General features: G+C 37.7%; 1 protein-coding gene across 1 annotated transcript; it reads left to right on the top strand.

Annotated features, from left to right (window-relative positions):
* The first annotated feature begins 4,759 nt into the window (after window positions 1–4,759).
* Window positions 4,760–13,410, top strand: egr3 (early growth response 3). Its single transcript, XM_055167754.2, has 2 exons — window positions 4,760–5,200; window positions 8,190–13,410. The coding sequence occupies exons 1-2, from the start codon at window positions 5,047–5,049 to the stop codon at window positions 9,299–9,301; spliced, it is 1,266 nt and encodes a 421-aa protein (XP_055023729.2). The 5' UTR covers window positions 4,760–5,046; the 3' UTR covers window positions 9,302–13,410.
* Window positions 13,411–14,293: the final 883 nt, after the last annotated feature.

The raw sequence follows: 14,293 nt of genomic DNA, 5'->3' as shown, positions 1-14,293 counted from the left end.
GTATGAAAACCAGCCCAATGGACATTCAAAACTAGCCCAAAACAATCCCAAAGTCTATTCAATATAGACATTCTAGCTGTTTCTCAATGTCAAGGATACTTCCTTGGCAGGACTGGTCCATACAAGTCACTTCCTTCAGAGGCTAGGTGAGGCGCCTTGTTAGCATTCGCCGAACAAGTAAATGGAGCAGGCTAGCACAAGTGCATGTCATTGCGCCATTACGTCAATGAAAAAGGTGTGCTTTCAGCGTTGCGCGCATAGGATTGTGGGTGATTTCAGAGCATGAAGGCTACACATATGCATCCTTTCCTGTAAATGGGATATTTCTCGAACAAAGGACTCAGTCCTGTATTCTGTATAATCGAAACCAAACAGGGTTGCCAGATTTTTGTATCAAAACCAGCCCAATGGACATTCAAAACTAGCCCAAAACCATCCCAAAGGCTATTCAATATAGACTTTCTTTATAATCAAATCCAAACGTCTGCGCAAGCCCACAACCGGGGTTGCCAGATTTATGTATGAAAACCAGCCCAATGGACATTCAAAACTAGCCCAAAACAATCCCAAAGTCTATTCAATATAGACATTCTAGCTGTTTCTCAATGTCAAGGATACTTCCTTGGCAGGACTAGTCCTTACAAGTCACTTCCTTCAGAGGCTAGGCGAGGCTCTTTAGCATTCGGAGAACACGCAAATGGAACAGGCTAGCAAGTGCACGTCATTGGGTCATTACGTCAGTGAAAAGTTGTGCTTTCAGAGCTGTGCACATAGGATTGTGGGTGATTTCAGAGCGCGAAGGCTACACATATGCATCCTTTCCTGTATAAGGGATATTTCTCGAACTAAGGACTCAGTCCTTGGTTGAAATTCTGAGGATCCTCTACATTGGAACAGTCCTTCGACGAATGTCAATGACGTAACATCCTCGAAATTTTGGCTTCTTAGGATCGTTCATTGACATTGAGAAACAGCTACTGTATAATCAAAACCAAATGTCTGCGCAAGCCCACAACCAGGGTTGCCAGATTTCGTATCAAAACCAGCCCAATGGACATTCAGAACTAGCCCAATACCATCCCAAAAACTATTCAAAGCCCAAATATCAATAAGTATGAAATGCTTCGATCTTTAACCCGCACAAAACATCAACTCGTGGAAACACTTTAAAAGTAGCCCACCAAAAAGCAGAGGAATTGGCAACACAGTGCATCTCTCGCTTTATCTCTGGATAAATGTACAAAGTCAAAGTTGAGTTGGAGAAAGATGTTTTCAGATCTAGGCAAAAAGAAAAGAAACTTTTCAAAAGGCACAACACTATTTTATTGCTTTATGTAATGTTATGAAAGACTTAAAAGCTGCAGAATGTACAGCGCGTGACCCCATTATCTTAATAATAATGCGTGTTGCCATTACCTTGCTATTGCGTGTTTCTGTGACGAGAATCATGTGATGCGTAAATAAGAGGTAAATATAAGACGTGAACTTTTCTAACAATTCTTCTGCGCATGTGCACAATGTGTGTTTGCATCCGATTGAGAAAATACTACAATTCACTTGTTTACATGCATACTTTTCTCTTAATGATCGGACTACATCACCCAGTGTTTCCCATACATTGATTTATTTGTGGTGGCCCACCACAGAATCAACACTGGCCCCCACAAATAGAATTTTCATGATTCCCATTTACATTTTTATTTCACTATTTAAAACAGCTTAATTCGGCTTAAAATATCATTTGATATATAATACAGATCAAATACAGATACAGATCAAAGAGTAGAAGTGAAACATATTTCAGGTGCCAACACTAGATCAAACGCAAACATGACATGATGACATCACATATATGCTAATTAGATGGTGACCACCACAGTCTCCTCAAAATCCTGTGGGAAACACTGCATCACCCCTTTCAATACAATAGACATTTGCATCCGTTCGACCTTAATCGTACTGATTTAGGTGTTTACATGAAGGCTTTCAATCGGATTGAGCCATCAGAGTGATTAGAAACTGATTATTTGGTTGCATGTAAACGTACATATTGTGGGTGCTCTTCAATGGATATCATAGACACGGCCAATGAATAGTTTTTAAAGAATACAGAACGCCTATAACAATTATCAGGACATTTAAGCCATGGACACTTAAAAATATATGATTTTTGCATTACATTACAAAATACAGGTATATCAGAAAGATTAAAAGATCCAAAGCTGTCACTGGATACACCTTTTTTACCAAAATAGTTTGTTTAGTATCTCATTAGTACTAAATATCTGGACCAAATCTGTATCTAAATAGTACATATAAGGACTTTTATATGTCCACTAAAAATCACCTTAAGATTAAGTAAATAAAATTGTCTGAAAATAATGTAAATTCTGAAAAGAAAAAGGTCTAGTATTATGATTTATTTGTATGCTGTTGTGCAGACTTCATGCTGTATAAAGGTATCATGTATCTTTCAATGACAGCAACATGCATTAGTTTAGGTCGGGGGGTGATTATTATTTTATTTTTAGGACATAATTTATCAGGAACGATGCCAACATGCACATGTCAACCTAGTCTGGATACAAATTGTTACCTTATTACTCTCTATCTCTCTCTCTCCCTCCTGTTGCATCAGCATCCCTGAGCATTTCAGTGTATTACAGCCTGGAGTCCACTCATGGTGGGTAATGGGAGCTCTGTGCTCTGTGATTGGCCTGAACGAAGAGTAAGGTATTTTAGTTGGACACGTGGGAAATCTCATGGGCCACCCTGGCTCCTAATTGGATTATAGACAGACAAGTGTGTCTTCTTATCATACACTGTTCTGTGTATAATATTATGTTACAATGTCTAGTATTATTAGGCTTACATTTTATTTTATTTTTAAGGATTGTACTTAACCAATATAATTTGAATTAAATAATGACCTACAGAAGTGTGCACATAAGATGCTTGACCAAATTCAAAAGGTTAGGTTAGCAGAAAGTATTGGTAGATTTTAAGTGAGGTTTTTGTATGAACAAGGACTCTACAACATACAGTATGGCCCATCACCCAGTCAATATGGGACTACATGAAGAAACAGAAAAAAAAAAAATATTTATAAAACCTTTTGTAGAACTTGGAAATCTATATTGAAATTGACACACTAATGCAAATAAATGTAAATAATTAATTAAAAATAATTAAAAACTTTTTTGTAAAGTAATGTATTTTAGACATTTACACAGTATATTAGTCATACTTTAAGTTATCAATGCTGTATACTACTTTTTCAGAGGTCCTTAATTGTTTTGTTTAGTTAGCCTACTTGTAGGCTATATAAACCAGTCACTGGTAAGATCTGGGCTTTCCCTTCTATGTTTGTCTGCCCAAACAAAGTCAACCATTTGCAACAAGGGACAATTTGTATCATTTCTAAAAGTTGCAGATAAGATATTTTCTCCCTCGTTTCTAAATTGGTGAAACAGGACCCATGACGTTTTGCCCTCTGCGGTTCCTTTAATGGCTGCGGGTTCCGATCGCTTTTCCACTTTGCAGCTCTAAACCGGAACCTCTCTAACCAAATACAGACAGGGAGGGGCGTGGCCGGATCAAGGCCTTATTTGGAGTTTCCACTTCGGTGGCGAACTTGGCGCTCGAGGCCAAAGACAAGCCTACAGATTTGCCGCGCGCCTGCAGTATTTACACGCGATTAACTCTCTGGCACTGACAGCCTTTGCATAACCCAGTCAGTGTTGCTTCTGGTCTTGATCGTCTGCTATAGTTAATGACTTAAAAACAACTAGGTAGTGGTTTAGAAACTACTGACTGTGTGTTTGCCAGTTACATCAGATTTTATTTGTATTTCGTTCATTTGCTGTTGGCTCCGAGACAAATGTTTAATTCTCCCTTATTTGTATAAATCGTCTGCTAAAAGAATGGAAATGGCAACAAACTGCAGCAATGTTCTTGTAATAAAATTATATGTGACTTTTCTACCGACAAATATAAGCTATATCTATATAGGCACATATGTAAATACTGTAAGGAGTAACCTTATAAATCATAATGATGACTAACTTTATATTGAGAGCCTTTGAGAGTTTGAATTATTTAATTATATATTGGCCTCGTATTGCCTTGTAAAATTGGCTTTAGACAGTACTATGGTGGCTCCTATTTTTCTATGACATTTCATAATTTTGTTTTTAATAGACTAGAATTATTATTTTTATTAGCTTTATAGAATAACATAAATACGAGTAAGTTGCGCCTTTACATCAAGTGTACATCTTGGCATTGTCATATAGCAATGCAAAAGATAAAGCCAGCCATAAGTGCATGTCAATACTTTTAATATAAGGACGCATTTGAACAATCAAGACTTTATCGTGCATGCTCACTTTCTTTAAACAAAACCTTTAAAATTTCTATTAAAAATTCTGAATAAGTGAATAAAACAAGAAGCAGTGTTTATACACGCATGCACTGGCGCAAATAAGAGATATCCATGCTCACAATGCGTCTTTTAAAAGCTTTTTGTTCGTCGGGTCCAGCGTGCACCCAAACCGAAGAAAAACGCCTGTGAAAGCGCATTGAGCCCTTCTCTGCTCCGGTCCCTCGCTTATCTTCCTGCTACCGACTCTAATGTTCCACTATGAGGAGCTTCCATGTGACGTCGGGCGGCCGTCTATCTTTGTGTGTCCATAAATGGTCATCTACGTCACAAAGTTGTTCCGTCCCCCCCGTTGAACAAGAAAGCGTTGGAGTTCCCAGCGCTCGCAACAGAGCGAGCAGTGCCACACTTGTGCAATCACCACCAACAACCAACATCTCTGTGCTGATCCAGAGAAAATACAACTTCACAGAAATCAGTCATTAAAAACTGTCGACAGTCGGCCTCGCGGAGAGACATCAGCGCGGTGCTCACGCGCACTTGGATACAATTTCGAAGGGATTGACGTCTCTTTTTGGGGCTTTTTAGGTAGAGTTTTGAAGTCCGGAGACTGGTCGCAACGGATCACCTGTGCGCGTGTATTAATGACAAACTGAGCAACTGCTATGACAGGTAAATTAGCGGACAAGATCCCTATTACCATGAGCAGTTTAATCAACGCCATACCTGACAGTCTCTATCCAGAAGAAGACATTCCTACATCTATGAACATTTTCACAAATCCGGACTCTATTTCGCACTACTCGCAGATGAATACAGGTAAGGACTAAAAGTTGTGAATGAAGTTTATTGTTGTTTTCTTCTTGTTGCCTGCTTTGACTTTGTTGTGTTCGGTTATGGCGCATCACCGGTTGTCTTGAAGCCCGCTGAAAGCGCGTCACTGCTCGGCCCCGCAGCACCTGTTAACGCGCGCGCTTATTGAGCAGCGCTAAACTGAACTACTGATACCTGATAGTTGCTATTTCGGGATGTATAATAATTATTTGTTTAGCATTACACCAGTCATACAGCGTCCCGAATCTTGTTTTTAAATCGGACCTTGTCTTACATTACATCGTTAATTGTATAGCTATAAATACTGAGTAATATTAATACGCAACTTGTACGTAATACATACATATTTTATGATAGACTGTAATCACATTTTGTTACTGTAAAATGTTCCATTGTATTTAGGTGTCAAAACATACTGTAAAGAATAATTTAATAGGCTAGATGAGGGACCTAACTACAGTCCCACTTGCGCTTTTTCCCTCAGAAGAATCCGACAAATTGTCGTTTTATTTATTGTTTTAGTAAAATCTGTTTTATTAATACGTGTTGTGAAAGTAGTTTAAAGTGTTACTGTCACGTGACATCAGTATGAAGTAGACAGGTAAAATCAGGTAATATCATACCGAGCCCACGCGTCAAGGGACACGTGAAGCTATTCACTCCTCATAGCTACACAGTCGGAATTCATATTTCACATATTTCACCACATTATCATGCCACATGCCAAAACGTTATTTTAACGTGCACTTTTCTTAAAAAAAAAAAGGTTTATTTCGGATTGTATAAGTTACTCCTAATTTCGCACCAGGCTTACGTGAATCTCTTTTACACATTTAAACATTGTGTTATTTACGGGTTTTGATTAGTCAGTGTTTGTTTGTTATAAAGTATTGACCCTGTTTCTGACCCTCCACGCGCGCGGGTGGGCGTTTATGGATGCGCTGGTCCAAAAAAATAAAACAGACTTGAGTCATTCGTGAAAACACGTTTTAAAAACATTAGCTAAATTATAATGTATTCACGCTCTCAAATGTTTATTACAGAATAAAAAAAAAATGTATTCATGCATTCCGAAAATAATAGTCCTCTTTAAATCATTCTATATTTCTCAGACAAATTCTTTATTTCAGACAAATAATCTTGTGAACGATAAAATGAATTAAAATGACATATTGGTTAAGATAATGGCTACATTTTTGGCTATCCAGTTGTACCAATTTTCCTAATATACAGCATAGCCATAATAACAAAATTTTCTTTATCCTAAAAAATCTATAATATTGCTGTTTTTTCAACTATCAAGCATATCAATCGAAAGTTTGAATAGTTCATTAAAAAACACATATGAATTACTTTTAATGGAGCTTTTAACAACTTTCTTATTTGCGCCGTAAACGACCAAATATGTGAAATATCAGAGATATCGTTAAGAGTGAAAGGATAAGATCATCCGCCCTCTTGATGTATATTCTGATGGAGTTTCACAAAGCTCATTGATGTGGTTTTGACTCGTCAGGTCAAAAGAGTCGATTCTTTCCACACTTGCGGGAGAGTATTGACCTCGTTTCGTTTATTAATTGTTTAAAAGAATGCGAAATATGTTACGTTCTGAAAGTTGAACTCTTCAATTAATGTGTTAGTTCATGAAGAATAAAAAATGAAAAACGAGAATAATTTCTAAATGCTAATAATGCACTTCTCGAAAAGACAATATATATATATATATATTTTAAATTTTGAGAAATGTATACATTGTCAATAAATAACAATATTAATAATAGTAATAAAAAGAGAAAAGGTTCATATCAACATTAGCTACTGTAACTATAATTTGTAATATATAGAGAGAGAGATAAGATTGACATTATATGTATATATGTGAGAAACCTTATTGATCTATATATTTCCTTTTATAATACATATAGATTTACATGTGAGAACTTTTCATGAGAACTCCATTTCCTTATACATATAGATTTACAGTATATATAGATATTAGACTGTGAGAACTTTCTGATTAGGACATTTCATTTAGTTGTCATATCTCTGTGGGATTCCTAATCACAATGTTTCAAGGTTGAAAAAACCTTCTTGTCCTCACAAAGTGTCCCAACAAACGCCCCTGTAAAAGACAGAGCTTTCACAAGTGTCTAAAATGTATCCACACACATCCTGTAATGACAGGCGTATCAGGAAAAAAGAGGCGCTAGCAAATAAAACGAAATTTCTGTGGAATACACCATTTCTCCCACTTTTTGAATCTCGTCCTCCAGACACAGCGCAGCATCTCTTCACACATGTACCCTATGGGTGTTGAACAGATGCGAGGACCATCTGCAATTTTCATTCTGTTTGTTTCTACCGTAAGCCACAATTGGGTACACACACTGTCATTACTGTAAATGCACACACAAGACAAAAACTTTGAGAGCTCTTGGAAAATATTTATTTTATAGGCTTGTGGTGATTTATCAAATTGTCACAACAGCCTACTTTTGTAAGATTGCAAGCATATTAAAATGAAGAAGTGACTAAATACCAAACATATTTTGATTGTGCCTTTTAGATCACCCATCAAGTCTCAAACACTCATCTTTTTGAAAAGACTGAATGCGAAGGGGAGAGAGAGAGAGAGAGAGAGCATGTGTATAAGTTACAGTGATGTCAGTGGGGACATCCTGTTGTATAGAGAATCATCACTTCCAAATAAGGTTTAGTCCTTCAATGGAATAAGTTTGCAAAGGCGCAGATATTCAAATACTCGTCTGAAGCTTTATTTTGTTTTCTTCTGGGCTGATATGTTTTTTTTCCTTTCTTTATTTGGTATAGGCGATTAACAGAGGTATAAAGTTAGTAGTTATCACCTATTAGATGATGTACATTCTCATAGAAGTAGACGCAGGACTAGCAACTTAACCTAACTGTTATGTGGTGTGGTTGATTCACTTTTTTTATTTGATCCTCTGCCCCACAGACAACATCATGGACTTGGGGATGGGTGGCGAGAAGGGAAGTGGAGAGATTCAGTATGGCACCAGCGGTTTCCAGTCCGGTCGAAGTGGACAGACCGTCACCTACTTGGGCAAGTTCGCTTTTGACACCCCTCCATCGGGCAGCATCGGAGGCTCGGGTTGGTGTCCCGATAACAATATCATCAGTTTGGTTAGTGCCGGAATCCTGGGCGTGTCACCGTCACCCGGCAACATCACCAACCAGACGTCTTCGTCGGGCGGCAGCATGGGCGGCCAGTCGTCAGACATGGAGCAGGTGTACGCACCACCTCTTCCACCCTACTCGACCTGTGGCGAGATATATCCGGAGCAAGTGACGTTCCACCACAGCCCGGCCACCTCCTCGTCTTTGCCCTATCCGAGCTCCGACTACCACACCACCTCTAAACAGGGAATGGACAGCAGTCTGTTTTCCATGATCCCAGACTACAACCTCTTCCATCACCAGGGAGACGTAGGGATGATGGAGCATAAACCTTTCCAAACCATGGACCCTATTCGAGTGAACCCCCCTCCTATAACTCCCCTTGAGACAATTCGGGCATTTAAGGATAAGCAGCAGATCCATCCTGGGTTTCTTGGTGGTCAACAGCACGTTTCCCAACACCATCAACCTTCTCAGACGCTCACCCTCAAACCCATTCGCCCGAGAAAGTACCCCAACCGGCCGAGCAAAACTCCCGTCCACGAACGGCCCCACGCCTGTCCGGCGGAGAACTGCGACAGGCGTTTCTCGCGATCGGACGAGTTGACGCGCCACCTGCGTATCCACACGGGTCACAAACCCTTCCAGTGCCGCATCTGCATGCGCTCCTTCAGTCGCAGCGACCATCTAACCACGCACATCCGTACGCACACCGGCGAGAAGCCTTTCTCTTGCGAGTTCTGCGGACGCAAGTTCGCTCGCAGCGACGAGCGAAAAAGGCACGCCAAGGTGCACCTGAAACAGAAAGACAAGAAGCCCACAGACAAGGGCAGTAGCGCTGGGGCAGGGAGCCACGCTTCTCCACCGAGCTCCTGTGGGAGCGCGGGACCCAGCAGCGCAAATATTATGACTGTTACCACTTGTGCATGAGATGGACTTGCTAGGACTTCGAGGAGAAAACCTGAAGGTTTCTCTTCTCCATTTATACACACTTGACTCTTTTCGTCTATCCCTCTCGATATCCATCCATTTTCTCCTGGTAGCCGCTGTGGACTAGTGTCGCATGGATGGTCAAAGATAACAGTTCAAGCAGTCAGGTCAATCCTCGAAAAGGCACTTATATACAGATGCAGTACAATCTCAGTACAAAGCTTTAGCCTTTTATTTTTGTTTCATTTGAATTCAAGGAGAGATCTGATCCTGTTTCTGTTCTTCCCAAGTGTATTTCGGTTTATCATTGTGCACTTTCATTGGCTTACTTTGTTTTTTTAATTATTGTTAATTATTTAACGCGTTTTGTGTTGTTGTTTTACAACAGAATGTGCCAAATGTATTTAAATACAACAATATTTGCATTTTATTTTTTTTATTACCCTGATTGGGAATTTGATAATGACATTCATTTTGGGAACATTTAGGCCTTTAAGCCTAAAGGCTCAAGGAGACTGAACATCATGTGACTGGTAAAAGTCTGTTGCATCATTACGTTGCATTATCTTAATATTTCCAAATCCCTTCTGTACATTTAAGGGATATGGATGCATTTGTAATTGGCAACAGGCTGGCAGTGCAATAAACGATAAATAAGAACAGCAATGACAAGAAAACAAAGTCTGGCTCACTTTGAGAAGTTTAATTTGTAGAAATGAAATGAAGACACAGCTGTGGCCTTTACCTGTTTCGCTTAATTTGGTGTGCATATGGGCCAAACTTGTCGTTCGTGCTTTACTTTTGGTATAAGCAGATGCGATGATCTGATCTGAGCCTATGTGTTTTTTATTGCCTGTATGCCTGCATGCATCTAGTATCGTGTCTTTGCTAATACAAAAAAAAAAAAAGATTGCATCAGTCATTATTGAAGACCTAGAGCAATATGCACAGAGTGTCAAAGAGTTATTTTCATGTGAAAATCATCCCGGTATGGTTTTTGTTGTCATTATTATCATCAATGTTTTACTGGACAGTTACTTTACATGTTTTAATCATCCAATATTTTTCATTGGGAACCCTTTTTTATGCACATTACATATTCAGCACACATTTAAACACACACAGTTTTCAAAATGAAATCAGCCAAAATTATGGTAATGCTTGTCTGCGAGCATAACCACCGGGCGAGATTGATCTTACGAGTCAATGTTTTGCATTTTCAGCAGCTGAGGCCTGCCTGCTATATGCATGCCATTCAAGACGTTTTTTGGATGGGAACAGTTTTGACATTTACTGCTCTCATGGGCAGCACTGTAATGTGGTATCTCCACGGTTACTCATATTCGGATTATGCCTTGAGATTCTGAATATTAATAATGGACGAGAGAGGGTTTTGTACAGTTAATTACACAAACATATTACTACATGTTTTCTACTTGGAATGTACAAAGCATTGTCCTTCAGTATTACAACGTGCGTGTCTGTGCACGTGTGCGGACGCATAAGCAAACACCCGCATACTCCCAATTTACATTGACTGAATGTTGATAAAAAGGGTGTGTTTACATTTTTATTTTTTTTTGTTTTTCAGTCTTTCTGTTTTTGAGATTGTGTACATAGTGCAGAATGTTTTATAAAGTGTGTGTGTGTGTGTGTGTGTGTGTGTGTGTGTGTGTGTGTGTGTGTCGAAGTCGAACATTGACAGTTTTTAAATGTGATGCAGTCTCCATCATTTTTTATAGAGTCTCGGATATTAATTGTAGTTAATCAAACATTGCAAATGATGACTTGCGGACACGCTGAATGATGTGTTTAATAAAAGAATAAACAGTAAGATTATTTGAGAAAAATGCTAAATTCTGTCTCATTACCTTATAACCAAGCTATGCATACAAAGCAATTGTTTTTTCTTTTTAAATATCACAGCACTATTATTCTGTTTACTACAGTTGTATTTAACAAATTAAGATTTAATTATAAAATGTTCAACTATAAAACTCCTATAAAACTACTGCAAATGTTTTAAATTAGAAAAATAAAAATTGTGCCGATACCCATATTTGATTACTTGTAAAGACGTCTGCCCATACCGATTGATGCAGATACACTGTAAAAATGATATCATATTAAAATATATTTTAATGTTACTTTAACTTAAAAAATTAAGTTAACTTAAAAAACACAAGTTGAATTAGGTTAAACTTACTTGCATTATTAAGTTGTTTAAACTTTAGTGTAGTTTTGCATTTTACTCCTCATTTCACATTATTATGTTATGAAATCCTAAAAGTGCAACGCTTCACCAAATGTTTTGATTGACAGGATATAATTTGCCCTGATTATCGGCTGTTTTTAAACAATCTGATATTGGGGGAAAATAGCTATTATCTGCCAATGCCGATTATAGGCCGGTATATCAGTGCATCTAGAAAGGCACATAATGTCTTAAAATTATTTATTTTTTATTCTTTATTTACTTCTGAATGGTTTCAACCATATTGTGCGTAAGGCCAAAACATAAGCTCTCAACTCTTGGCTTAAAATTACAGAAAAATGAAATCTTTCATATCATACTCTCGGTAAACTCTTGCCATCTTGAGCAAATCACTTCTGCAACATTTCTCCTGGCAAACTTCCAATTGTTTTTCCTTCTGGTGAAGGCATTTGTTAGCTTTTCTAAAAATGATTACAGTTTTGCATAAATAGCTGACAGCAGAGTGGTATTTATGATACATGTTTTAAGTGGAAATAATTGGACCGTTAAAATAAAAAATGTGCAAAATGCTTCAGTCCTTTTAATAAAACGATGCAGGTCTTATAGGCAATATCATTTATGTTTTATATATATAATTCAATACGTTGTTTATATATGTTATATGTTCATCAGCTAAGTTAATGGTATAAACGAAATATATATCAGGGGTGAGAAACGAAAATAACAAATCTAATATTGATCTACAGTAGAAACTGATCTGCATACAGTTGCCGATAGCAAAACAGGGATTTTAAATGTATGCATTACATTACTGTCCTGAATTATGCATCGATATGGCCCTTAATGTCAGCATTGTGTACACAAGTAAGTTTGTAACCTCTCTTACGGCATTTGAAGGCATGTAAGTGCACGCTACACCAAAAGACAGGTTCAAATAATACGGGGTTCTCTGTTTTTTTTTTCTTTATTAGAGAGATATCTCCACTTCTAATGCACATATGGTTTAGGAGGTATTGTCTTTAAAATAGGCATATACACGAAAACAGCTTCTGGCTTAATTTCTTTCTTTCTGTGCCAAGATACATCGGCACACAGCGCCAAACTGCAGCAGTAAAAATAGCAAAGGCAGATCTCACAGATCAAATATGATACTCTGTGGAATTGTGTATATATATATGTGCGTGTATTTCAGCAAATTCATGTCCTGATGTATAGAATAGAGAGATGTTTTGAAGAAAATTGTGTATTTAAATGAAATGAAATGATAAGCTAAGACCAGTAAAAACACCATATGCAATTTAACTCGGATTGAGAGCACATGAAAGTCTTCCTCACACTGTAAAAAATAATGCAGCATAAATTTTGCAAGTCAATTCAACTCAAGTCAATTATTTCAAGTTTGACCTGTGATAAGTTGACATAACATATAAAAACAAGTTAAAATTGTTTAACTTAATTTGTTAAGTTAAAGTAACATAAAAATGTATGTTGATTTGACAAAAATTCTTGATTTTTTACAGTACACATCAAATTCTGTTAAGAAACAAGCAATTGTGAACTCCAGAAAACTTGTGTGTATTTGGCGTGTGTGTGTGTGTGTGTGCTGACGTTTGTGTTGGTTTGAGCATGCTTGCATGCACCTGTATATCTGTGCTGAGTGCTTCCATGTTTAGATTTTTACTTTCTCTGCGGAAACGTCTGGGTCCATTTCACAAGAATTGCCAAAAAAATTAACTGTCGTGTGTAGATACAAAGAGTTGACTGTGTGACCGAGTGCAATAAACTACAATATCAGTAAATATACTTATTTCCCAACTTGTACTTCTTTAACATGATTTTCAGATTTTGGGAGAATAGACATCATGTCTCACAACTTCCCCGATGTCATAGCGTAACTCTTCTCTGTCTGGCTTTGGATCAGAGCCAGGACGAACAGCCTTGTTTGCACCAAACTGGGGTGCAAGCTCGACTGCCCTGGAACAATATGCCCACCGCAGAAATGTAAATGTGACCCTAGTCAGCTCTGAAGCAGCAGGCCCTGTTTCACAACACTGATTCACTGTTTACCTGATTCGTTTGCTCTCTGCAAGTCCGTCATTATGGATGATTCAGCATCGGCCAATCAGAACTGCCCACTGTGCTAATTATGATGACTCCCAACTAAAAACACAGAAATGAAAGAAGGACATTATTATTGATGCCCATACTGAGTTGGTCAGTCATGTATATGGTTTTTGTAATAAATAATTTGTTGTGTGGTCATCTTGGGCCAATATTTTGGTATTCTTTTGCCTACAGGACTGTACTGCATGTCTTGCATGTATCAAATGAAGGCACTTTTATGAGTATGAGAAATAAAACATGGTTTTCATTGTGTTAGAAGATACGTTTTTACATCCTGTAATATTTTCATTGCCTTATAATAAGGCCAAGTGGTAAAAGCGGTTAATTGTTTACAGAATTAATTGACGTTATCCCTTTTGTGGAGAGAAAATGTTCTTTTGGCTTCTCATTCTTGTTGTAAATTAAATGTTTTCCAGTTGACACGTACTTGAATACACACCTGAATAAAACGCAACCAAATCCACAGTGTCTTCTTTGTGCTGCATGTATACAACAAAACATGACAAAAAAAGAATTAATGAATTTAATGCTTCCTAAATTTGCAAAAGTGTTGAAAAAAAAGAAACAAAAGTGTTTTTTTTTTTTTGCTATCACACCCATTTAGGTTGTGTCTAGTACAGATTTGTTACCATGGCAATATAATAAGACATTAA

The sequence above is a fragment of the Misgurnus anguillicaudatus genome, chromosome 5 (assembly GCF_027580225.2).
Source record: "Misgurnus anguillicaudatus chromosome 5, ASM2758022v2, whole genome shotgun sequence".
NCBI lineage: Eukaryota > Metazoa > Chordata > Actinopteri > Cypriniformes > Cobitidae > Misgurnus > Misgurnus anguillicaudatus.
Note: the sequence above shows the minus strand (reverse complement) of the source record. Positions and strands in the feature narration are given on the sequence as shown.